This window comes from Lutra lutra, chromosome 2 (assembly GCF_902655055.1).
Source record: "Lutra lutra chromosome 2, mLutLut1.2, whole genome shotgun sequence".
NCBI lineage: Eukaryota > Metazoa > Chordata > Mammalia > Carnivora > Mustelidae > Lutra > Lutra lutra.
The window spans coordinates 161,884,381-161,911,342 of record NC_062279.1 but is presented as its reverse complement, the minus strand read 5'-3'; the positions used below and the strand labels follow the sequence as shown (position 1 = coordinate 161,911,342).

The window sequence follows — 26,962 nt, the reverse complement described above, 5'->3', positions numbered from 1 at the left end:
AGACGCCTGGGGTTGTCCAGTCTTTGGTGCATATAAACAAGGCAGTAAGGAACAACTTTTTGCATTTGATTCTTGCCGGCCCATTTTGTCCCTTTCGTTTTCCTTCCTACTCCTTCAAGTCTTTCAGGACAAAGCAGATTGCCAGCACACCACCTGTGCTGAGCTCTGGCATTCAGCCTCTTCCTTCTCAGTCTGAATTTTCCCTCAGGTTCTGATCTAATAGGATATGTTGTTAGTTTTCCTTCACAGCCACCTTCTGTCCATTCAACAAGGTGGGTTTTTTCCCCCCTTTTAGAGCAAAACATTTCCAATTAAGACTAGTGATTCCAAAGAATTCCAATCCCAAATCATTTTACCAATATCAGAAGCTGGCAGGTACTGAATATTTGTGACGGGCAAGGCACTCTGCCGGGCACATGCCTTTACATTTCATGAATCCTCCTAAGAATCTAATTATTGGGGAGATAATTTACTAATGAGAAAACTTGGTCTCAGAGAAGGTAAGGGACAGGCCCAAGGTCACATGGCTGGTAAACAGCAGAGTTAGGATCCTAACCCAAGTGTGTCTGACCCACCACTGTCTCATCTGCTAGAATTCAGTGTGAAGGACGTGAAGAAATTTGGGGGTGTAAGTCGAGGAGGGTCAATAAAAGAGTCTTTTTTAAAGATCTGCTTCAGACCAAGGGCTCTCTTAATTCCTTGTTCTCCTGTAGCTTCAGAGAGGATTTCTATTATAATGACACTGCTGGATACTTCATTATTGGAGGGAGCAGGTATGTGGCCGGCATTGAAGGGTTTTTTGGACCCCTGAAGTACTATCGTCTCCACACTCTGCACCCTGCACAGGTGAGCCCCGGGCATTGAGAAGTTTCTGGGAGTTCAGTCATGATGGGCATGTGGCTGTAGGACGTGGAAGCTCACGTAAACAAAAGATTTACCCAAGCTGGACCTCGCATTGGCTCTGTCATCAAAAGTAATTAATATGGAGGCTTTTCCCCCAGCAAACTCAATAATAGATTTCTGTTAAGGTTTGGTTCATTTAGTACTCATGAAATGGAAACCATTTACTTCCTATGTTTTAATAACTACTAGCTTAATTATAGAGTAGATTTTTATCAGGCTGTTGCCTATCCAGTGATTAAGCTAATGAAAGGAGAGAATCTTAGTTATTTGGTAGAGCTTCTTTTATGTGCTATTATTTAAAGTATCAAAAGAGGAGACACTCTAGCAAATTAAAATCTTGGTTCCATTCGCTGCTATCTTCAGACACACAGGCCTTGGGCTCCCACAGTGGGTTGGCTGTACTTGTAGACATTGTGGAGGACGGAACCTACTATGCTGTGACCCTCACCTCCAAAACCCACCCACAGGTGGGCTTGTCCAGCTCTCCAGGTCAGCTCCCTAGGGCTGGTGCAGGGAGGCGGGCACTGCCTCCCTTCACAGAGGTGTGTTTTTCCACCATGTAAGGAGATCACCAGACACCTGAACAAGGAACCTTGATGCGTTCCTGTGACCCCGCGAGATTTGTTCTGGGGAAAGCTGGAGTCATTAGGCAAAGTAAAGGAAGAAAAATGCAGAGCCCTACTATCCATGGGCACATGTCAGAACCCCTATGGAGAGATTTCTGTGAAGAGGAAAACAAATTAATATATTAATGTATTCCTTTTGCAACAAATACTTCCAGAGCACCTACTATGTGCCAGGCCCTGTGCAGATGCTGAGGCGTCCATGATGATGAAGAGGGTAGCTCTCAAATTTTTTTTGAGGGTGGTTCACATGAGAAATCTATGTAATAAAAAAAAGAAAGAAAAGAAGAAATCTATGTAATGTCCTGAGCACACACATACATGCACACACATATGCACATACCTGTATATATTATATATATGTATAAAATACAAAACCAAAACCCAGATTTTACTGAGAATACATGCCTTTCCCTTGTTAGACGCACTCTGCTATTTCGTGTTCTATTTTTTTTTAATATTTTATTTATTTATTTGACAGAGACAGAGATCACAAGTAGGCAGAGAGTCAGGCAGAGAGAGAGGAGGAAGCAAGCTCCCTGCTGAGCAGAGAGCCCGATGCGGGGCTCGATCTCAGGACCCGGATCATGACCTGAGCCAAAGGCAGAGGCCTTACCCCACTGAGCCACCCAGGCGCCCCTGGTATTCTATTTTATTAGAAAAAAAAAATCAGGGGCGCCTGGCTGGCTCGGTGGTTTAAAGCCTCTGCCTTCAGCTCAGGTCATGATCTCGGGGTCCTGGGATCAAGCCCCGCATCCGGCTCTCTGCTCGGCAGGGAACCTGCTTCCTCCTCTCTCCCTCTCTGCCTGCCTCTCTGCCTACTTGTGATCTCGGTCTGTCAAATAAATAAATTAAATCTTTTAAAAAAAAAAAAGAAAGAAAAAAAATCACTTCTGTTTACAACCTGTTGAAATACTTTCATGACCCTCTAAAGGGTTACAACCTGGATTTTGAAAACCATTGAGTTGAGATAAGGCCTCTGTTTTGGAAAAGCTCCCCATCTGCGTCTTAAACACCAAAGTCATGAAGGAACACAGTACATGCTCTAATTTGCATGCAAGTGTTTTTGGGTGGCTGAGGTGGGGACATCCGTATCTGCACACACATGGGGGAGGTGCCCTGAAGCAATGACCTTGGGTCTGACTCTTGGAGGTCAAGTAGGAGCCTGCCCAGTAGAAGGAGGGTTTGCCGGGCTTGGCACAGCACGGGGAGAGTTGGCATCCCTTGGGGACTGAAGGAGAGAGGAACGTGATTGTCTTGGGACAGCATGTGATGAGGGGAAAGAAGAGGGTGGAGGCCTGGACTCTGGGAAGGAATTGAAGATGCTCTTGCAGAAAAGAAGGTAGCACCAAAAGCAGCGAGAGGGAACCAGACCGAGCTAGTGTGCCCTTGAATTATACCCTCCTGCTGCTGATCCAGAGTCGACAGTCTGTGTGCAGGCAAGCCATCTGGTGACACCAATGGGAGAAGAAAATCCTCCTGAACACAGCCTCCGAGGTATCGATGGGAGTTTGATGACAGTTGTTGTTCATTCGATTTTCTTGCCTTCTTGTAGATCGTTAATCCCCTCCTTGAGAAGCCACTTGCTGAACAGCTCAAATTGTATTATGAAAGGTGTGCTGAGGTCCAAGAAATAGTGTCTGTGTACGCATCCACGGTGCAGCAAGGGGGCGGGCAACAAGAAGCATGTGAGTACTGAGCTCCAGCAGGGCAATTTTTAGCTCTGCGTGTTTGTGTCAACATGTTTGGCTCCTTTCTAACGCGGTTAAAATAGAATAAATATGACCTGAGTGGCGCGAACAGATACGACGTGGAGCCCTTCACGGATCGAGGCGGGGGACCCTGTACGTTCCACCTGGATTCCAACCAGATCAATGGCTAACAGGAACCCCACACCTGCTTCTTAGCTTCAACCATATGCGATTCCTGTTAAGAATACAAATGAGAGCGTGTTGGGCCTTGCATTGCTTTCTTCCCATCCATAATGGGATCTTTGGCCAGTCTAAGAAAATAAAAGTGAATTGGAAAATAAATTAATCATTAGAAATGTTTCCCCATCGGTGCACTTTTGTCTTGGACCATTAATATCTGAATATTAGCTTTCAGAAATGTTGAACAGTGACTTTGTTGTTTGGAGCTCGGTTTTATTTTTTTTTTAATCCTTGAAATTGATTCTTTCTGGAAGACCCCGTTAATAGCCAGCAGAAGGAATGCATTTCAAATAGACTGCTTTCAGGCCTGTTCATATTTGCAGAGGCATCCTTCACTCATACAGGGTGGTCATTGATTATAAAAATTGGTTCCTGGCCTGTCTTCCAATATTCTGGCTTGGATCTGCACTTGTAAATTTCTCTGTGCTTAGATCTTCTTGCCTGATACGGCGGCACTAGAGTTAGTCCCATATGTTCCTTCTGGAAGAGAAATTCCTGTGGGGCCTTTGCCATCCGCAAAGACGAACGGAGTAGGGCGATCCTGCCCACATGTCTCCCTCTCTCCAGAGCTGAACTTCCCCAGCCCCGGCAGTGCAGGGATGGGTGCCTCTGGAGCATGCCTCAGTCCAGGAGGGTTCACAGACCACAGTCTCAGCAAGTGAGGAGACGCAGCTATAGGGAAGCGTGGAAAGCCAGTGCCTCTGCCGTTTAATTTAAGAATAGGCAATCCTGGTCCCCAGCTGCTGCGGGTACAGCTGACTCATCCAGAAAATATGATGCTGTCAGAAGAGGGGGAAGATATATAGGAATAGTAATATCCCAAACAGGAAAGAAACTGATTTTGATAACTGATGTAATTTCAGGAAAGATACTCTGAGTTGGAAGGCCGTCCTTGCATGCTGATCTGTTTGGTGGCATTGGAAGGTTTTCCTAACATCCACCGCCTTTCCTCCCTGGGGGTCCTTGTGCTTTGCTCCTCAACTCACACTGCCAACAAAATGGCCTAGATATTGGCCTCCTGGGGAACAGTCTGAGGCCAGCTGCTCATTCTGTAGAATTATTCAACAGCCATCAGCAACTTTGGCACATTTCCCTTGGACATGGCTTTGAATTTGTGACCTCGAGGCAGAGGCATCAGAGCCAATGGCAAATCCCTAATGGACCCAAACCAACATCCAGGAACATTAAGTCTGACCTCTGATTTCTAGTTCCTCTTGGGGAGGAGGGATTTAGAAGGATGAGGCCTTCCCTCTTCTGAGGGGAGGGCTCTCTTGTGCTTCCCTTGCCTGCAGGTGACTTCCAGAACTCCTACCTGGACCTGAAGCTCAGGTACGGGAGACCCTCCACGTGCAGAGCCTTCCCCTGGGAGAAGGAGCTGAAAGACCGGCACCCCAGCTTATTCCAGGCCTTGCTGGAGATGGGCTTGTGGACAGGTAATTGTGTCTTTGCCTCACCTTTGGACCCTGGCTGGGAAGGCTCCCTCTTTTCCGGTTCTGTTCACCGTCTTTGGTGATGTACGCCTCAGAGTGATTTTTTACCCTAGAGTTCTAGGTTAATTTCACATTTAAATTCTGCCTTTGTATGTCCACAACAGTCAGTGTATCTGTGCATACAGATACAAATACAACCCCAAATACAACAACAAATTTAGGAATCACTCCAGCCATTCTTTTAAAGCCAAGGCCACAAATGACAGCCGGCAGCCAGAGCTGGCCACCAAAGGCAATTGGTTTGGCATGTACATGACTGTCCATTTTAAAGAAAAAAATTAGTTGCTGGTATCTAAAAACTTGCATAAAAATGCAAATGTTTAGCTTTTCTTGAAAACCCCAACTCTGGGTCTCCTACATTAGCCGCGGTTCTAGAAGTGAGAGTTGTCACAGGTGTGACCTGTCTATTCCCAGTCCTTCCTACCCCCCCAATCCAGTACCTCCCGTCTACTTCTTTCCTGGAGCTTACCTGCCTGGGCCCTTAGGCCCTGGAACTTGAGATCCTTGACATGAAGTACACACTGTAAACGCATCTCGGGAATCTGTCTATAATTCCCAAATATGGCTAGCTTCTGCTTAGGCCCATCACAGTTGGGGTTGGCTTAGTAATTAAGTGCATGCTGTAAGAGCCACAAGGGATCTTGAAATGATAACAGACATCATTAGGAAGAGGAGGGAAGCTGGAGGTGTTCAGCCTGGGGAAGGAGAGAAGAAGGGGGGGGGGGTGATGATAACTCTTAGTGGTGAGACTTGAATCAAGGCTTCTGTGTCATGTAAGGACTTCCTAACAATGTCAGTGTTCAATGGAAGAGATTCCCTGCTGCAGACAAAGGGCAAAGGGAATCTATTCTGGCCTGAAAGAATCCAAACCATACCAGATATTTCTTCTTTGATTCATTCAATACTTGCAGAGTGTCTGCTCAGTTCCTTGGCTAGGCTTTAGAGAGAAGTAAAATAACACAAGTTCCTTGCCCTGAAGGGACAGACTTGAAAACAAAGAAAAATGGTGATGCATTTTAAAAAAAGATTTTATTTATTTATTTTAGAGAGAGAGAGAGTGTGAGTGGGGAGGAGGAGCAGTGGGTGGGTGGGTGGGGAGAAATCTCAAGCAAACCCCATGCTGAGCGTGTGGAGCCCAACACGGGGTTTGAACTTATGATCCCAAGATCATGACCTGAGCCAAAACCAAGATGGGATCTGCTCAGTGGGTTAAGCCTCTGCCTTCAGCTCAGGTTGTGATCTCAGGGTCCTGAGATCGAGCTCCGCATCAGACTCTCTACTTGGCAAGGAGCCTGCTTCCCCCTCTCTCTTTGCCTCTCTCTCTGCCTACTTGTGATCTTTCTCTCTCTGTCAAATAAATAAATAAAATCTCAAAACCAAGAGTCAGACATTCAACCAACTGGGCAACCCAGGCGCCCCTGGTGATGCATTTTTAATAGAAGTGGTGGGAGTAAGTGGTAGAGTCACAAGGAGGGGAGTAGTCAGGGAAGGTTTCCTAGAAGAGGGGACAGTGGGATTGATTCTTGAAGGGTCAGTAGGTGTTTGCCAGATAAGCAGGGTATCTGGATATAGAGGCAGAGTAGAGGCGGAGAGATGGGAATAACATTGCCTTTGAAATGATATGCAAGGTGTTTGGGAGGCAGGAGAAGGCCTGGAGGGTATGATTCTGCTTACAGTTCCGATGGCATCCTGAGAATTTGTGCTTCACCTTATAGGCGACAGGGGCCTGTTGAAGGGTTTTAAGCAGCAGCCAGAGGTGCAATCAGACTTGGGTTCCGAGGTTACTCAGGTAACTGCGGGAGGTTGGGGGAGGTGAACAGGGGGGTGTGCCTAGAAAGCAGCGGATCCTTGGTGGTCTGTGGTCCAGGCCAAGGATGCAGGCCTGAATGGGACAGGGTGGTGGGGACAGAGCTGAAGGGTGTAAAGAGGTTGGCTCTCAAGGATGTGTGACTGCTTAGATGCGGGCAAGGAGGACAAGGAGAAGGAGGCGTGTGGAATCAGGTGACAGCGTAGCCTCTGCAGCCAGGAGGCTCGTCTACGATTTTAGCTTAGCATGTACTAGCCAGGTGGCCTTGGGCAAGTCATTCCATGTCCCTGCACCCCCTTCCTCACCTGTGCAGCGGGAATGATAATGGTACAACCACTCGCCTAGTGTCGACTTGATGAATTGATGCATATAAAATAGATGAAACAGAATCGGCCTACGGGACGCTCAGAATAAGCAGTGTTTCTCAATCTTGGCACTGGTGACGTTTTGGACTGGATAATTCCTTGTCGGGGGCGGGGCGGGGCGGGGGTGCTGGAGGGGAGGTCTGTCCTGTGTGTCAGCTACATTTCTGGCCTCAATCACTAGACACTAGGATCCCCCTCTCCCCTCTCATGACCCCGGCCTTGAGTTGTGAGGGTCCAGAGTTTGCCAGATGTCTGTAAGGAGGCCAAACTTCCCAACACTGAGAACCATTGCTGTATGTGTGTTACTATTGTCACCCGGCAGAGACAGTCCCCAGGTTTCCGCCGCTCATGCTGGACGCGCGTGCTGGATAGGTTAGGCTCTATGGGCTGAGGCCACACCCACATCAAAATAGGCTTTCTGAGATTTCTGATCATATTTAAATATAGTTTTACTGACTGGGAGCAGGAGTGAATCATTTTCACAACCCATTCTTTTTAAAGGAAATACTCTCAATAAAAATGTTTTCATGTTATTTTTAGAGCTCAGAAGTTTTGTTTATAAGAATTTAGAATTTTTTTTTTTCCTCCGTGGAGGCCTGGAAACAGAATCTAATTAAAAACCCAAATTGTGAGCTCCTATACCTCACAGTGTCCCGAGCTGTGGGACTGGGGGGGGCTGTCACCTCGCAGCACACAGCATGTTCTGCTGACCCCTGCTAGGCCTTCGGGGGGCTCCATCTGTGGTGAGCAGGGAAGCCCCAAAGCCGGATTTGCCACTTACAGCCCACTGCTGGTGCCGAGCCAGCCGGTCGAGTGCCTCTGGGGCCAAGTCTGCTTGGGACGGCGCCAAAGAATGTCTCCCGAGGGGCTCTATCTTTCACCAGGGCCTCTGCCTCCCTCTGGCACCCAGCTACCTGCATTCCTTCACCCCCTCCCCTTTCCTAGAGCCAAGGACCAGGCCGAGAGAGAGCGTAGGAAGGGTGGGCAAATCTCCAGAATGAACCTCAAGCCCTCATTCCCCCTTCAGCTCCAGTTTCTCTAGGTTATGCTGTCCTGTCCATAAGGACCGGGGAGCCTTCTGCAGAGGTCAGGCGCACACTCTTCATTAAAATTCGTCTCTCTACCTGGCACACTGCCCTTGCTTGGGGATATCACAGTGTCCTCCTGCTCACCCTGGAGAGAGACCAGGGTTGAACATTGTGTTCAGTTTCTAACAAGGCTAAGTGAAATGCAGAACATTTGATTTTGTAAATTGAGGTTAAGAAAACAAGTTTATATTTTTTTAAAGGTATCTTTACTTGGGTCTCCTGTAAAAGGAATAGACGTAGACCAGTGTGGCCTTCTGGGTTCATCTTGCCGTAAGTGTCTGACTGGATTTGGAGGCTTTGGACAACTCTAGTTAGTAAGAACTATGTCTACATTCTGTTTTCTGCCGTTGCCCCGAGCTGTCCCATCCTGTTCATTAGTAGACTTCATTAGAACATCCTTATCATATTACATTTTTTTGTATCTGAGATAAGCTCTGGGAATGGAGTCAAGTATCAGATGCTGGGTGCTTGGAATTCTGGCTGCAGGAACTCCATGGATGCAGGAAGAGAGACAAGGAATTTATTTAACTATGTGAGAAACTTTTTCAGTTGCTCATGGCACAACCTTCCATCCATTTGATCACTCCACAGATGTTGACCAAGTGCCCCCCGTGAGCCAGCACAGAACAAAAATGGGGCCATGTTTTGAATGATAGTTTTTACGTCAATAAAAAGGAAAACTTCAGCTCCATTGTTCCTACCAAGGGGATGAATTTGTGGAATTATTTTTTTTTCCCCCAGCACTTTGAAAAAAGAAAACCACTTAAGACAGTGGCTTGTGATTTCTGGTTCTTTGTGACAGAGTCATTTTTTTCTTGGCAGCCTGTCAGACATACACGGCCACTGCATTCCCAGGCCACTACACATGCGTGTTTCAGACTTCAGAGTATGGTTTCCCCGCACTGTGTGATTTCAGACGGATCGTCTGCTGTCTCGCTAAGCCAACAGCACCTTCAAAGGAGAGATGAGAACATTGCAGGGGGTGGGCAATCGGGAGCACTGGCTTCATCCACGACCAGTAGGGAGCAGATAAAGCATTCCCTGCAGCCAGTCTGGCGAGCTCAGGATTGGCCACCACCTCTCCGTTGTTCCCGAAAGTCTGAGCTGTGTTTTCCTACTGCCGAAGAAAAATCACCATTTTTACCATCACTCCTACAGGACTGTAATTAAAAATATATTTTTTGTGGTTAAAAATACATGTAATATAAAGTTCTCCATCATAACCGTCTTTACGTATACTCTTCAGTAGTGTCAAGTGTATCCATGTTGTTGCAAGATCTCTAGAACGTTCTCACCTTGTAAAACTGAAACTGTGCCCATTAAACAAACTCATTTTCCCTCCCCACAGCTCCTGATAACCACTCTTCTACTTTCTGTCTCCATGAACTTGGCCTATTCTAGATACCTCATAGACGTGGACTCATCCAGTATCGGTCTTCTTGTGACTGGCTTATTTCCCGTAGCATCAGGCCATCAAGATTGTTGTGGCATGTGTCAGAATCTCCTTCCTTTTTAAGACTGAACAGCATTCCATCATCTGTAGATACCACATTTTGTTAATCTGTCGATGGATACTTGGGTTGCTTCTGCGTGTCCGCTGTTGTGAATAGAGCTGCTATTCCAGACTGAGCTTTCAATTCCTTTGGCTATAGACTCAGAGGTGGGATTACTGGATCATATGGTAATCCTGTGTTTCATTTTTTGAAGAACCTTCGTACTCTTTTTCGTAACAGCTACACCATTTTACGTTCCCACCAACAGCACACAAGGGTTCCCATTTCTCTCCTTCCTTGCCAACACGTGTTATTTTCTGCTTTTTTGAGAATTGGCCATCCTCGTGGGTGTGAGATGTAATTTATGTTTGTCATTTATGTACTGGGGCAAGTTTGGTTCAATGGCAATTACGGATGATGCCCTCCTAAATGACATAAGGCTATGAGAGAGCTTCATGGACAGAGAAGCACCCATATGGCCATGAGGGATAGGGTCGCCTGAATAGAGCTCATCTCACTCTACCTTGAGTTGTAACTATTGGATCCTGTTTGTGTCTCTATCACTTGCGTAATCACAAGCTTATTGAGGGGAACACAAGTAGTGTAAGTCTCCCACTTCTACTTCTAGTCCGCGGTGTCTGCAGTGGTGGTGCTAGCTGTGTTAGGTGCTTAGTTATCGATCCTTCTTCTGTATGACCCTACACAGCACATTTCTGTACCCTTCCCCTCCAAGAGCATACTTCATCCACCTGCATTCCTCAGCTAACCTACAAATAGTCTTCAAGTCCCAACTCAAATACCGCCCCCTCACACCACCTTTTCTGGTTCCCCAAGCGGATGACTTTTCCTCCCATGCTCCCCTTGCCATTTTGTGGATATATCTTCACAGGACCTGTCCTACTGCATTATAATTGTGGAATTGCCTGGTTCCACAGTGGAGCTTATAAGTCTTCAAAGACAGGAATGGGATCTATGTTTTCTTTGAAGTCCCTCAATAAGTATTTGTTGAGTGACTGAATGCACTCCAAATGAGTAAGTGATCTCATTTTCAGTACTAAAAATGTCTTCGTTGGGTCAGTGAATCACTGACTGGATGAGAAATTTGACTAGTTGACTAGTTGACAGGTTCAAGGTCTACGCTGGCCAAGCCATGACACTAATCCAGACAGATCGAGGTCTCTGGGCTTATTCATCTTCTTTCTACATTTTTCTCACTTCTTGCACACTTCTTCAGCCTGTTCTCTCTTAGGAGCTGCTGTCCTGGCTCTGAGACACCTCTGCAAACACAGTTCTCTTTCCCAGGTCGGCCAGCAAGCTGCTTTCCAATTTCTCCCCATCAATAAAAGTAGCCTAGAATCCTTCTTAGGCACACCCATTACAAAAGAATTCCCCAAATGTAGCCCTCACGGTTCTCACTTTCATATGTCTGTTATTGAATGGCTGAAGTAGACAGGTGCCCGGATGTAAGACAGCCTCAAGCAAGGTTTGTGCAAACCCAGTTTGGCACCCATGCATTGGATCCCTCCAGCACTGTGGTGGGCCCCAGGGCAACCGTAATGAAAGAACTACTCCAGCCCACACAGAACTCTCTGCCAAGTGCCAGGGGTTGTGGAGGAGGGAGGCTTCTTAAATGTTGACAGCTGATGTGCTAACCTTGCGTAAAATTCAGCTGTCCCCACTGGTGGTTCTCACTCTGAAGAATCACAGGACGTGTTCCTTGTCTCCCAGAGTAGGCATACCTTTGAATTAAAGATGGCAGTGCTCCTCGGGGCACTCAGCTGCCGTGCATATAGATGTGGCAGAAACCCTTCCTGCGTCCCGGCATTCCAGAGCCACTGCTCTGCATCTTGATTTCCTGCCTTGGCACGGAAATTCTGTGCCGCTCTGTCCCCAGGTCCACAGCAGTCCAGACTCTGGGTGGCATCCAACAGGAGACCCCGTGTTCAAGACTTCAGGACTTCTGATTGGTCACCCTCTGTGTCATTTCCTGGGGAACCTCCAATTCTTTAGGAAAATGGCTGCTGTTAGAGCATAGAAATTGCCCTATTAGCATTTGGGCTTTTTCCAATGCTAGGATAGTAGGATTCTAGGGTGTATGCTTTTTCATTATTTAAGAGGTGTGCTGGCTATTTCTTTTACTCTCCTGTTGCAACTTTCTCGTCAAAATGGAACCCTTAGAATTTAAAAACCCTTTGAGTGGGGCTCCAACCTCCAGGGAGGAGAGATGGTGGGGATGTGGGGTTGCTGGTCAGAGGCTGCGGGGATGCGGGGATGGGAGTGGATGTGGGGCTCAAAGCCAGAGAGCTGGTTTGGGTAGAAAGGAGGGAGGAAAGCTACAAAGACTGAGTTGCAGGTGGGGTGCCAAGATAGGGAGGGACAGGCAGGTGGGACAGGTGAGCTGGCCAGCAGGCCCCTGTGGACATCTGTCCTGAGGCCAGAACTGTTTACTCCCTTCCCTCCCTTGGTTCTGGACTGGGCAGCTCTGAACCCATGAGCTGTGGTTACAGGAAGTCCAAGGTCTGCCAGCAAATAGGTCTCGGGAGGAGGCCGGGTCTGAGGTGGGCTTGCCTCCCAGGCTGATGCCATCTGCATCTTGCTCCTTTTGTTTTTGTTCCGGACTGGCCTGCCTTGCCCCAGGCTTAGGAGTGCTGAGTGCCGAGCAAGAGGAGGCCCCACGCAATATGTCAAGGGGATGCTGGCCTTAACTGGCTTGCTTTTGACTGTTCCTATTTTCCCCAACAATTGCAATGTATATTTGGAAACACTAAAATGCAGAGCACGGAAATGGTAGACATACAGTAATGTTTCTTAATAACACCAGGATACCGTGTCCTTTAAGAGCTATTTTCAGTGCCGTTCATTGAAAAACCCTCATCTTTATTTTTATTTAAGAAAGCATACATTATTGTTTTTTAAAACAAATACACAGAAGCACAAAGTAGAAAACAGAGAGAGCCACACTGTTCCTGCCCAGAGGACCCGTGATGGCAGCCCTGGGGGAGGAGGGGATAGAGAAAGGAGGGAGAGAAATTACGGGGACAAACCCGGAAAACTTGCATACTGAAGAATACAAGCAGTTTACTTTTTTTTTTTTAAGATTTATTTATTTTAGGGAAAGAGAACTGGAGGGGCTGGCGGGGGGGGGGTGCACAGAGGGAGAGACACAGACTCCCCGACTCCCCGATCAGCGTGGACAAAGGACTCGATCTCAAGACTCTGAGATCATGACCTGAGTCCAAAATCAAGAATCCAAAGCCCAGCCCACTGAACCACCCAAGCTCCCCAATCAGTTTACTTTTGAGAAATAAGCCTCTTCCTTGGGGCTCTGGGGCTCATGGGATCAGGATGCAGATGAGGAATATGCTGCGTTTTTTTTCTTACAGAATAAACTGGGTGAGAACTTCCTTTTCTGGTTACATGACATTTTCTCCTTTCACTTCCTCTTCCCTCTCCAACTTGCACTTTGGATGTGTTCCACCTTTTGGAAGCTTGAAGCTAAAAATGACTTTCCTATTGATGCCCCCCATCCCTCTCACGAGGAAGGAGTCTGCCTCTCTCCTGAATGCTCCATCAGATGCCCACTCCAGCTCCCCAGCAAGGGCCCACCTTCTCGTTTTCTGCTTTTTGCCTCCGTTAATGATGAGCCTGCCAATGACCGCCGTATGGTATTGGTATTGCTATAGAAAGGAAAAACTGAGCAAAACAAACAATGCCGCACTCCTGGGGAAATAGGAAGCATTAAGGAGTTGGGGCGCTGGGCTCTTGTTTCCTTAGCTTCTGGGGCAGGAAGCCAGAAAATGGGAACGTGGCTCCTTCTTCTATTGTGTGTGTGTTTGTTTCAGTATGCCCGTTCATCTCCATAAACAAGCATGTTTTTTAGTTACAGATCGACTAGAAAAAAAATATGCATATGCTAAACCAGATGGTGAAATTAACAATTTCATTAAACTAATTTTGAAATTGCCAGTTTACTCACCACTGGTAGCGTGGCTTTGCTTTTCTGCTGCAGTTGGAACTTGAACTTTAAAGAATGTGCAAAAACAGCAGTTTGACTTTGGACTTTTTTTTTTTTTTATTAGATTCACTAGTGCAGAAACTTGTTTAGATTCTTCTGCAGAGGAATACTGATTGGTAGTCTTTGGGGGAGGCGTTAGAAGTTTTAATATGTAAAAGAAATAATGAGGCCTTTTCAATCTGCTTCGCTTACAGTCTGCAGGTTTTTTGTGCTAAGGCTTTGAGTTTGGTGAAGGATTCCCCTTTTGCTCCCTGTTCTCCAGCAATCCCGGCTACCTGCGCACTCTTGCTAATGATTTCTGGGGTTCTGTGCCAGGGGTCAGCTGGGGCAAGTGTTTCATTTGGAGCTTCATTTGGTTTGAAGTCTCCTCTCTCCTCCGAGCCCACAAAACCCGTGTCTGCGGGTACTCAGGCAAAACTGATCATCTTGGTTAGGTGTTTGGCAGAGCAGGTGAGGTGGGGATGAATCATTAACAAAATGTTAATGTTGCTTTGCTCAGAATATGCACAGAGGTGCATCTGAGATGAGTACATATTTAAAAGTAAATGTATGAATAGGTAGGAGTAGGATTTATTTTGCAACTTCATCTGAGTGCTGCAGTGCATAATAAATCCAGTGGAGAAGGTTCTTATCCTGCCTAATGGTTGGGTAGGATGGAATTCTCTCAACTATTCAAAGGGAAAATCCAAAATGAGATCCCCAGACTCCTGGTGGAAAAGGGTGTTATTATTCAGATATATCCCAACAGATGAGCAGAGGGAAATGTTCAAGGATGTTCACTGCCACGTTGTTGGTTATAGCAAACTCACTGGAAGCAACCCAAGGGTCTAAAAATAGAGAACTGGCTGGGGACACAGCACTGCTACAGAATGCAATACTAGCAAAGCTTTAGAAAGAATGGGCTTCTGAGAGCCGCAGACAAATACTCATGATACGTGGTTAATTTAAACAAGAAAGCTAAGGGTCAGAATTATAGGAGCTTTCGGAAAGAAAATGCATGTGTATCAGTACAGATAGATGTGTATATGAGTTTTAGTCTGTGCAAAGGGAAAATTCTGGAAGCATACACACCAAGCCTTTAACAATGCTTGTCTTCACTATTAAAGAGGGATTGGGAAAGAGGGCACTTCTGTTTTTATTTTATACAAATCTGTATTGTTTGATTTTTTTTCATAAACAAGCAGCTATTTCTTTAGGGATTAAAAAATACAGAAAGAGAAGTAAATTCCATTTGTTCAGTGAGGTCATTTTTTCATGTTCAGCAAGCATCTATTGCTTGGGATCGAGAGAGTAAAAGTAGACCCCGCTGTTGCTTTTTGGAATCTAGGAGATGGCTGGGGTGAGGAGTTCCAGGAGCCAGGAGATGAGACTGCCTTGGTTTGGGCAGGGGTGGGCTCCTTTCCCGCAGCTCAGCAGGTGGAAGCACGTGTCCCCCACTCAGGGGGCAGCCAGCCCTCTTGTGTGCTCAAAAGGACTGACACCAGCTCGTAACCAATCGCTTGGCTTTTGCAATATCATCCTTGGATCCCAATGGCCTCTGTTTTTAGCATGGACTCTGCGAGGGACTTGCCCTTAAGTAAATCCAATCTCAGACCTGCCCATTTCAGTTTTCCCACATTGGAGATTCATCACTGTTTACTCCTTAGTTGAGTGCTGATAGAATGGGTCTCTTGTTGCCTCCTAAAAGTTATTAGTAACATTTTTATTTTGGATAGAATGAAGAAAAGAAAAGAAAAATGTTGGACATAACAACTTTTAGGCAGATGCAATTTTAGTCTTAGATAAGTTGACCATGTCTCTTTAAACGTAAATAATATCTATACAATCCTGTATGGTCCTTTGTAACATATCATCTAATAGATACAAAGAATAGGAAGTAAACATTTGTTGCCTAAATTAAGGAACAAGAGAGATGAATGGTGTAGGCATACTTTGGAAGACTGTCACCCTTACGTTATAAGGCTATGGCTTGTTTATAACTTGCTACTTTGGGCTTACAAGTTTATCAGACTTATGGGATGGTTAGGTGAAAGGAAATATCATACAGCTGAAGGCAGTTGCATAGAGAAGGTTCTACCCATAGTGGTAAGGTACTTATTAAGACATCTGGTTGCCTATTCATCAGCAAGTCGGTGCAGCAGGGTAAGTAGGAATGGCTTTCGTGCCTCGCAAAGCTGAACTCAAAATTGGGCTCAGCCACTGGCTGGGTTTTGTAATGTTGGACAGGTTAGTTGATGTCTCCAGGCTTCAAACTCCTAATTGGAAAAGTGAGGACACTAATAATAGTCCTACCTCATAAAATTGTTCGGATTACATGACATAATTTACATAAGACACCTAATCCAGTATTTAGCATTTTGTAAGCCCTCCATAAAAGTTGACTCATTCCTTTCGTTGTATTTAGAAACCCTCAAGAAAAGCTGGAGGCAAAAGATAAGAAAGCACCTCAAAATAAGTTTCGTTTGCTCAACTCTTTAGAGCAGCACCTAGGAACTATTTCTGAGGTAAAACACGTTCTTCTTCCGAGAGTCTCAGAGAGAAAAAAAGTCTCTCTGGAACTTTCAGTGGTCCTGATTTGGTGGTGAGTTACACTGAGTAAATTACTCTCTGGAGGCTCTTTCTCAGCTATATATAAGGCATATCCTTTTTCCCAGGATACTAGGCTGTCATTCAGTGCCAAAGAAAAAGCTATTTGCAGAATGACACCGTGGCATCCCTGAAGGGTTTAATTTACCTCCCTGGAAGGTGGTATATTTCAAGACTCTGCAGAACCAGCCATATTAATAACTCAGGTGGTTTAATTGGCTTTTCCCTCTTCTTTCTAAAGCCATGTCGATCCCATGGTAATTAATTGTGTGTGCTGTGAATTGTGGTTATTTACAGTGCCAAGGAACCAAAATGAATCTGTATTAGAAATCGGCGGGAGGATATTTGAGAAGGCTGTAAAGAGACTCTCCAGTGTTGATGGTCTTCACCAAATTAGCTCTGTAGTCCCCTTTCTGATGGATTCTAGCTGCTGTGGATACCATAAAGCATCCTACTACCTCGCAGTCTTTTATGAAACTGGATTAAATGTGCCTCGGGATCAGCTGCAGGTAGAGTATTTCATGGGTTCCAGGAACATCAGTCACCGGCGTTATATTTGCAGAGTAATGCTCTCATACCCCAGGTGGAAGATGGACCTGTTCATGCTCCGTGAGTCCTTTAAAAATATTGACACTCAAGAAAAACATCCTAGAGCTCTGTAAAGTTCAGGATCTTCTTCTTTCAGAGAGTGAGAAAGGGCGCTTCCTTTCTGGACACAAGCTGGGAGATACGACGATGTTCTCTAAGGAAGAGTTGGGGCACTTCTTCAAGAATAGGTGCCTCTCACCCAGTTCTTCTAACTACTTAACTCTTTGGGCTATAGGACCATTATCCAGCATGACTGGATAGCTTAGTGAGCTAAGTGAAGTCATTTGGACCTCTAAGCAAGGACCACCAGCCTTCTACCATCAATACAAAAGCCATAGCAGACTGTTCCCTTTGTGGTTCTGAGACCCAATTAATTATGCCTTTTGCCAAACATTTGCGATCCCATTTATATAAGTGCTGCGAGTGGTTCCTGACCACTTTAAGTTTTCAAGTCTGCACATAGGATTGTTCATCCTGGATTTGAAGAAATTCACGTTTAAATCTGCCCAGGGAGTTCCATCTTCCTTCTATGTGACTGCTTTTTGTATGTCTCTGGCTTATTGGAGGTTGTGACTGATAGGATGCTTTCCTGAGTCCCCAAGGCAGTCCCCAAGGCAGTCCCCCACAAAGGTAGAATAGTGAAGAAGATTATAGCCTTGTCTCTGTCACAAAGTGGCTGGTGGGCCATAGACACATGACTTCAAGTCCCTCTCTCCCCTCTTTCCTCTACTATGCAATGAGGCTGTTAGACCAGCTGACCTCCAAAGACCCTTCTCAACACTAACATTCTGAGAGTGTAAGGCCACTATTCATATCATCTGCCATAGGTGAGGTAGGTGAAGAGGACCAGGAATCCTTAGAATAGTTGACAGATACACAAAAAGATTTTATGAGAGAAATCAGGGGACAATCCCTGTTTTCATGGAGGGAAGGGCCAAAGTCAAGTAATCATAATATTAGGCATTAAGAAGGACAGAGAGCTAGAATTTGTAAACCATTAGAAAGTTGCTGTGGCTTCTTTCCTAAAAAATATTTTTAAAGGCCTGTTAACCTGTTTCTGGAATGACTAGGTTCATATATAGGAATGGGGCCAGATGACCTTTCAATGTCAGGATTTTATGACCTTTTCTACAATCCTGTGAACACTTGGTAAATTTCTTCCTAACAGGGCATGTTGTACAGTTTGGTAGGAGGCCAGGGCAGTGAAAGGCTGTCTTCAATGAATCTTGGATACAAACACTACCAGGGTATTGACAACTACCCCCTGGACTGGGAGCTGTCCTATGCCTACTACAGCAACATTGCCACGAAGACACCCCTTGACCAGCACACGCTACAGGGAGATCAGGTAAGATAAAGAAGTGGGTGGAGATGGTTATGGCCCTGTTTATGGGGGCTTCCTGAACAATTTTATACAGCGTCTGCACCTGTGGCTGGCTCATTTTCAGGTCTTCAGAGGATGAGCATAATTGAATGGAGAGAAAAGCTATCTTGCACTCTCCAATTCATATTTCCTGGCTGTGTTCTTAGGCTGAATGCAGGAATATTCCTACACCCATGCATGAAAAGCTCTTCACGAGCCAAAGGCCTAGCATGGGAAGAATAGATTTGGCCCTGGACAGATTCTGATTTTGCAGAAAATGTGTACAAGAAACATAGACACCTTTTCTTTGTTCCAAGACCTTATAAGGGGGTGGGTCTGGAGATGTTAGGGATTGGGTCAAATTGAGCGGGGGCAGTCAGCCAAGGGCTCCCATCAATGTGCAGCCAGCAAGCAGGGTCTGCTGTAAGGAAGCAAGCTCCATCCCCAACTATGTTCCCAGTGCTGGGCACCTTGAGAAATATCTGTCCCCATCGTATGAGCCTTGTTAGCTCAGTGCTTCCAAGTGACTGACATGTGATATTTGAAGCCTGCCTCAGCCAGATTAAGGTTACCTAACTCTAGCCTTTAGTTCTGTAAGCTCCCAAATCTTATTGACTCATTGGGCCAAGATATCAGTGGCTCACATCTGCCAAAAAATACATAACATGTTACATTGGATCAACCGATGGTTTGTTTTGAGGACCATGAATAAAAGGGTGTAAGCAGAGGTGATGGTGTAAGAATTCAAGGAAAGCTGCCTCTACTTGAGGCAGGTCTGCATTCCGTGGGAGTACAGTATGGCATGGTTGGCTTCTTGGAATGTATTTGTATGTATCCTCTTTATCCAGGAAGGATTTAAGAGGTTTTGATGGTCATAGCTTTTGAGGTGGTCAAGTTGAGAGGAAATGCAAGCCACCTCTACCAGGAGTTGGCCATTTTTTCTCTGTAAGGGACCAGATAGTAAATATTTTAGGATTTGCTCGTATAGCCTCTGCCAGGGAAAATATATGAGCAAACGGGAAACCTGGGTTTGTGCACTGTAAATAGTACATAAGCTGCATGGCCGTATTTGGCCCCAGTGGTGGCCATAAATTCTTGATTTCCCCTGCTTCTGTTCGGCGAGCCCAGGGGATATGCCCGGCTAGGTGAGGATCGTGGAACTTTAGCCTCAGCGGCTAACTGGGAAATTGTCCACTCACTCCTCCCCATTGCTGCCCCTGGATTGCACTCAGAAATCCATAGTGCAGAAAACTTGCACTTTGATGATTGGGAATGGATGGCACCTAGAAAGGAAATAATGAAATCTACAGTGGCCACCATATGGTTTCAAAATAAATGACTCAAAGGTATATGCTGTCAGTGACCATTAAAATTGTGTCAAACTATGAAACACCAAATGACCATCTCTAGAGCCATTCTAATTCCATCAGAAAATGGTGATTTATACTGAATAAACTCACATAATCTTGTCATTATTGTTTGTATTCCCTCAGTGTATATAAGCTATATGAAAAATTGGACCTCAGTTTGACAGGAATTAATTTATGAATCCATAAAGTTGTTGTTGTTGTTTTTTAGAAAGGAATTATTCTGAAAAAAAAAAAAAAATCTGTACAAAAAAACGAGCCACAAAGTCATAGTGTGGTAATTCTACTCAGCCTAAATGTGTTAATAATGTCCTCTATGTATACATTATACTTTTAAGAATTCTAATTCAGCATAAATTAGCAATGGGGAATGGCATGTTGCTAACAAGCTCCTTTTCTTTTGAAGATTTGGCACATGCAATGTTACGATTATGAAAGAAAATGTTTAATTGGTCAGAACCAGGGAAGATGAATAGAGGAGGTCCATCTTGCAGCTGAAAGTCGTGTGATTAAGAGTCACAGATAAGAATTATACAGTTAGGAGAGTTGTATCCTCGCTCATTTTCTTAAGAATGTGTAATTAATGGCTTCTTGAGAATTTAAGCAGGTGTCATACATTGATTTAAATGTCCTTTTGTTGAGAAATCTATTAATTCACCAGCAGCACATAACAAATGAGGAGATACAGAAAACCAGACCTCTAATTAACAAACCAAGGATTCGTCAGTAACTCCTTCCTTGATTCTTGCTTCGTTTTCTCTTTTATGTAACTTGTGGTTTACATCATTTCATCTTCTTTATTCATAATCTCGCTTCATGTCCCTTCTCTATGATTTAGCAGGACTCTGCCTCAGGTGAAAGAGAAAGAAGCTGCTGGGTTTTGTTTGTTTTTGTGGCTTAATCGCAAATGCGTTTCTTTCATTCTCTCTGCTCCTGGGAACGTGCTTTTCCACTGGAGGCCGGGGCATATGTGTATATGTGTATGTGTATTAGTTTGACCTTTGAACAATGTAAGGGTTAGAGGCCCTGATGCCCCCACATATTTAAAATATGTTTTATTTAAAATACTTAAAATTTTATAAAATTTTATAAAATTTTATAAAAATATATCCACGTATAACTGACTTCCCCGAACTTTGATAGCCTACTGTTGACCAGAGCCTTACAGATAACATAAACAGTCCGTTCACACGTATTTTGTATATGTGTATTATATGCTGTATTCTGACAATAAGATGAGCTAGACAAAAAGTGTTAAGAAAATCATAAAGAACAGATATTCATAGTACTGTATTTATTGAAAAAAATACAGACTTGTAGGTTCAAGCCTGTATGGTTCAAGCATATTTAAAAAGCTCAGATGCTCATAATGTGCAGCCAGAGTTGAGAAGTGCTGACCCACAAGATCTCACCTCAGCTGGTCGCTTGGTATAGGAGGCTTTCCTTCATCTGCCTTCTGTTTTTCCAGCCTCAGCTGTCAGTAATCCCTGCTCAGCCTGTCTACTCTGGTGACACCATACTTTTGGCCACAGGCTGCTGCTCTCACCTCCTGGCCTGGTTTGGTCTCCTCTGCCTGGTTTGCTTCTCCACACTCCTCTTTTTCTGCCTGCTGAACCCCCTACTTGACCCTGGGCTCAGACATCACCTCCTCCTCCAGATGTCCTATTATGGGGGAACATGGTACCCGGGTATACCCCTGTGATTGCCTTTAGGATGGGTGCGAAGGACAGGGTCACTGAGCTGACTTCCCCAGGAGACTGTAGGCTCCCCCAAACAGGCTCCTTGTCTGTTCACATCTGTAACCCCAATGTCCAGCGCTGTGCTTGACACACCATTGGCACCCAGGGTTTGCCGATGGGACACTAGATGGGGTAAGAGTGTGGTGCATCCAGTGACAAACGTGGAGTCATTACACTGTCCTATTGACTCTCTGGTGCTATTTGATGCCACCAGTGTTCAGTGGACCACGAGCACCCGGAGCTCTAGGCCCCTCTCACATGGAGCCTTTCTATCCCCTGGTTGGGAATCTGGGGTACTTATCCTTACAGCTGATATCACTCCATTCTTACTTGAATAAAAATCTCTAAAATGTTAAATTTTAACAAAGAAAACACACACCCCTTCTTGGGAGCCAGGCATTATAGCTGACTTTAAACATCCCGAGAGGCAGGTTCTGACTGGCGGTTCCCACGGGGCTTGTGGGAAGTTAGTGGAGGCAGGCAGTTTAAGTGTAGGCTCCTGAGTCCCTGGAGGGTGGGGTGGAGGGGGATCTGGCTAAGCCATTATATCTCGCAACTCCAGAGAATACAGAAGCTCGGGAAAATGCAAGCTACCCAGTTGCAAAGTCAAAGAGGTTTTCAAATTCCTGCCCTGTCTTCCTTCCTCTCTCTCCATCTAGTCTATCTCTGTCTCTCTCTTCCTCCCACTTCTCTCTCACACATTTCCCTTGCTCTGTCTCTTTTCTTTCTCTCTCCTCCTCTCTTCCTGTCTCCACCACTTCCCTTGCCCTCCCTAACCCCTCCCTACCTTCCTATCTGCCCTGCCTTGTGCCCTGTTCTGTGCTCAATGGCAGATAGCGGATACGGTGTGAGCACGGCCCTTGTAGCCTGCAGGCTGAGCAGAGGGAAAGAGCATAAAGCAGGAGGACGGGCAGTGTGGCATCTCCTCTGACACCGGATGTGGGGGCTTTGAGGACAGCACGGTCTCCAGTCAGTGGGCCTCCTCTGACCTGTTCAGCAGTACGGGATCTGAAATATTCATTCTAGAGACCTTGATTTATAACACAGCAACAAAAAGAACCCCTCAGAAGCCGCAGAAATCCCGGCACTGGTCAGGGTGGGGCCTCTCGGTCCCTGGCCGCCTCTACCCAGCTCTGGCCCCCACCCCCCACCCCGTCACTCTGCCCAGCACAGCTTCTTCCTGGCTTGGGATGTCTCCATCTGAAGCATCATTCTCCGGTCACAAAACATGGTTTGAATGAATGAACCACCAAGCGTTGCTTGCTTGTAGGGGTTGTTCCTTCATCGGATGTCCTTGTAGGTGGTGGGCTTTCACAGAAGGCCCCAGGCATGTGGCTCTGATGTGGCGCTAGTGGCCACCATAGTGATTCCAGCACCAAGGAGAAGCCATAGGGATCCCAGCACCACGGAGAGGCAACCAGCTGCCCGGGAGTGGCAGACAACTAAGGTATGGCCCCAGGGCCAGATTTGCCTCGTTTGGGTCCCAGGTCTGCGGTTCACTGGGTGTGAAATCTCGGGTAGTTTTCCTCACCCCTGTCTCTGTACAGCTTTTCACCCTTCAGGTGGGTGCCACGATGGTGCACATCTCATGTGGTCACTGCAGCTTGAGTAAGTTAGTCCACATGACGTGCGCCTAGTGGAGCCCAGCCCATGGTATGAGCTCTCTCAAATGTTTCTGGCCCCACCACCCCCTCCTCAGATTCTGTTTCTTCCATCTTCTAAAGCATAACATTCTCTAGAGAGACCGTCCCCACAACAGAAGGCCGAGAGCTGCATGAAACCGCAAAGTCCACAGGAGGGTGGATGTTCTGAACTGCTGGCAGCCTTTGACATGTTAGGGCGAGCTAAGGACCTAACAAATGATGAGTTCCGTCGCTGAGAGCTTAGCATATGCCATCCTCTCTGCGAAGCTCTGTATATACCATCTCGTTTGAGCCTCACTCAGCCCTATGAGGTCAGCTCCCATTTTACAGAGCAGGCAGCTGAGACTCAGAGAAGCTAAAGAACTGCGCAAGGTCACACAGCAAATGAGTCATGGGGCCTCAGTTTGAACCTAGGCCTTTCTATTATAAAAAATAATGGCTGATATTATAAAAAAATATAAAAAATATTTTTTTTTAATTATAAAAAATATTATGAAAAATAATGGCTGATAGGTTGAATGCTTTCAATATAGCAAGTACCATGCTAAGCTCCATTTTGTGGATGCAGAGACTGAATCTTGGCTCAGTAAAGTTAGTGGCCCAAGGCCCATGGGTAGTTAGTGGTGAGTTAGAGTTCCCCTTGGTCTGATGTGAAAGGCTGTGCTCTTAATGGCCCCATCCTGCTGCAAAGCTTGATGTCACGACCCAGATGAGTAGAAGGGGCTGGTCCACGGGACAGTGATACAAAGGACAGAAGTGTTCCTTCTTCTTCAGAATTATGCCCAGCTGCCCAGGATCCCCCATAAACATGACCTTTGCCAAGACCCTCCTCATGACACTGTTTGAATTCACTATGTCTCCGGGAAGACAACGGAACAGTCTACCATTTGCTTCCTCTCAGATGTATGAGCCCTTCACTGGTGGGTGAGGCCCATGAGCCCCACTGCTGGCCAGCCTGAGTTTGACTCCTAAGTTTGAAGAACTAAATATATGATCTCGGATGAGTTACTTAACTTCTGAGCCTCAGTTTCTACATCAGAGAAATGGGAATATTGGCAGTCATATTCTTATAAGGTTGCAAAGATTCAATGAGCCAGTCTTGGGCAAAGCAATTAGAACAGTGATATATCATCAGTGCAACATTACTGATATATCAGTGACAAAAATTAAAGAGAAAGAAACAAAATGAGGAGAAGAAAAACAACCAAAAATCAAAATACCCAAGTTCTCCTGTTGAAAAAAGAATTCTAGCTGGGAATTCCATTATTTGAATAACTCAAGCTTCAGCCCATTTCCAGGCTAATCACAGATAGTAGAGTGTCCCCTGGAGTTTGAGCTGAAACGCCAGCTCATTGGTCACACCCTTGTCAGAGTCAAGGAGACAGAGTGGATTCTAGGGCTTTCTTGCTAGAGGGCAACACTATGGGGAGCCGGAAAGCACTCTGTCTTCAGAATTAAGCCAGCCTGGCTTCCGTGCCTGCTCTACAAAGGGACCGTGAGCTCATGGTTTCACCTTTGGAGCCTCAGTTTCTTTGCCTATAAATCGAGGACAGTGATATTTGGGTCGCAGCCTTTGGTGAGGATGAAGTGAGAAATAAAAATTTTAAATATCCGGCACAGAGATGGTTTCAATAAAAGGTAGTGGGTGTCATTATTCAAATTGTTATTATTCACTTGGTGGCCTCTCCAGGTAAGACACTGAGCAGGATGTGATACCTGCTGGGTGCTGAGCTTCAGCACCATCCCCACTTTCCAGCTCCCACCCCGCCCCCTTGCCCCCAGAAGGGACCTGCCAGTCTCAGGAATGGGGCTGCAGGCCAGAGTTCATGAATATAAGGACGTTTCTTAACTAACAAACAAAGAGAGTCAGAAGGGAAATCAGGACTGGCTCCTTGTCCTCTGAGGTTTCTTTCCCAAACTCATGCAGATCCAATTTTTTTCACCATCTGCCCGTGGCATGTGCAGGGTGTGGGAAGCCCGTTCCAGTACCCCTCATGGCATTGTTAAAGAGAGTTCATTATGTGTAAGGAGAGACCGTGAAACAACAGAACTGGTCTCTTGATAAACAGCCAAAATTTACACATCAAAATGAGTCTGATTTTCTTCAGAGGAGTCGGATACCTCGGAGGCTGTGTGCCAATTCACAACATTTTGTGAACTCTCCCTTTGAGTTCATCCTTAGAGCCTCTAGCACGTTCTTGCTCACGTCCTCAGAGTGAACATGCCCTCTTTTTTTCCAGGGTAGATTTAATTTTTGGAAATAGCCAAAAGACATTTGAAGCTGAGCCCGCTAAATAAGAAGGGTTAGTCATGCAGGATAATAACACTTTGGGATAAAAAAAAAAAAAAACCAAGGTTATACTTAGAAAATATTGATTTACCCTTTTTGATGCTGTTTGTAATCTGGCTCTGAAATCAGTAGCATGAAAGTGGTCTTCTGAACAAGCTTGAGCAGCAGAAGCAAAAGTGGAGGAAATTTTGCCCTCCCAGGGTAAATGCTTTGATAGGAACAAAAATGCCCATTTGGATAGATGTGATGTGATACATTCATTTAAGAAGAATCTGATCTCGTGGCATCGTGAGCACACCTCATATTTCAATTATTCATGTAGTTTTTTACTTGAGCAATTGCTAGTTTAAGAATAATGTCTGGCTCTTTCATGCCCAAATCATTTGGACATTTCCCTTCTCCCCCTCCTTCCCTCTCCTTCCTTCTTCCCTCCCTCCCTGTCTCCCTTCCTTCCTTCCTTTCCAGGCGTATGTTGAAACAATTAGACTGAAGGATGATGAAACGCTCAAGGTACAGACCAAAGAGGATGGAGATGTCTTTATGTGGTTGAAGCATGAAGCCACCCGAGGCAATGCGGCAGCTCAGGTAAAAATGTGGTCCACTGCTTTGGAAAGCCTATCAATTATAATAGCCCAGGTTCAAAAAAAAAAAAATAATAATAATAATAGCCCAGGTTCTGCCACAGTAAAAAAAAAAAAAAAAAAAAAACAAAACACAAATCTTACTGGCTTAAAGCAACGTGGGTTCGTTTCTTACTCCCGCTACCTGTCTGATGGGGTGAGCATGTGCTGTGCTCTCGTAGACCCCTCCCAATGGAGCTAACGGGGGCTTCACTGCAGCACAGGCTTCCATAGCCATGGCAGCAGGATTCTGCTCAGAAGCGGCACAAGCCATCTCTCACATTTTACCGGCCAGCGTAAGTCACGTGGTCTCTCTTGACTTCGGTGTAGTCCAAAGTCTGCACCCAAAAGGAGAGAGAGCTGTAAGGTTTGTAATCTGTCCTAAAGACTACCATCAGACACTTTAGGGCACTGATAGAAATAAAAAAGAAGCATCTTGGGGTGCAGGAGAGATTAGATGGGTATCAAGAAGAAAGCCATGAATTCAGCTAGAGGAGTAACAGAAATCAGGTGCAGCATGACCCATGGACCAACCTTGGCTCTTGAGCATGTCTCGTTTCTTGGATGGACTTTTCTGAGGTACCAGGAAGGGCAGAAAGCTGGGAGAACTTTTTCTTTCTGACTTCTTGCCTTGACTGCACTATGAAGAGAAACCCTTGATGGGAAGCAGCTTAGGCAGACTGAACCGGGAGGGAGAAAGCTTCCTAAAGAATGGCCTTAGCTTTTGCTTCAAGCTCCTAATGAGCATACAGTGTGGGGAAGGGCCTCTGGGTCTGCTAAGCAGGCAGAAGCCCAGTGATGGGAAAAAGAAAGAAGACAGAAAAGACAAGTGCATCGGCAAGCAACCATTTCAGAGACCCTTTAGTAATGGGTCTCCCACCTATCTGTGCTGATCTTCCTAGCATTGTCAGGAGATACTTTGCTGGAAGTTGGAAGTCCTTGAGTGGGGGTAGGAAGAAAAGGAAATAGAAGAAGAAGCAGAAAGGAAGAAAGACCACAAGGGTCCAGAATGGGGCCAGAATGTTAACAAACGTTTCTCTGGCTCCCTTCT

The 26,962-nt window shown here is 45.6% G+C and overlaps 1 protein-coding gene across 1 annotated transcript in view; it reads left to right on the top strand.

The window, feature by feature from the left end:
• SEL1L3 (SEL1L family member 3) overlaps window positions 1–26,962 on the top strand; it is a 99,876-nt gene that overhangs the window by 35,511 nt on the left and 37,403 nt on the right. Inside the window, exons 7-12 of the mRNA XM_047719046.1 lie at window positions 714–846; window positions 3,082–3,214; window positions 4,750–4,890; window positions 16,599–16,810; window positions 18,058–18,237; window positions 25,757–25,876. Of these exons, the coding sequence (XP_047575002.1) occupies window positions 714–846; window positions 3,082–3,214; window positions 4,750–4,890; window positions 16,599–16,810; window positions 18,058–18,237; window positions 25,757–25,876 (919 nt within the window). The remainder of the gene's footprint in view (window positions 1–713; window positions 847–3,081; window positions 3,215–4,749; window positions 4,891–16,598; window positions 16,811–18,057; window positions 18,238–25,756; window positions 25,877–26,962) is intronic.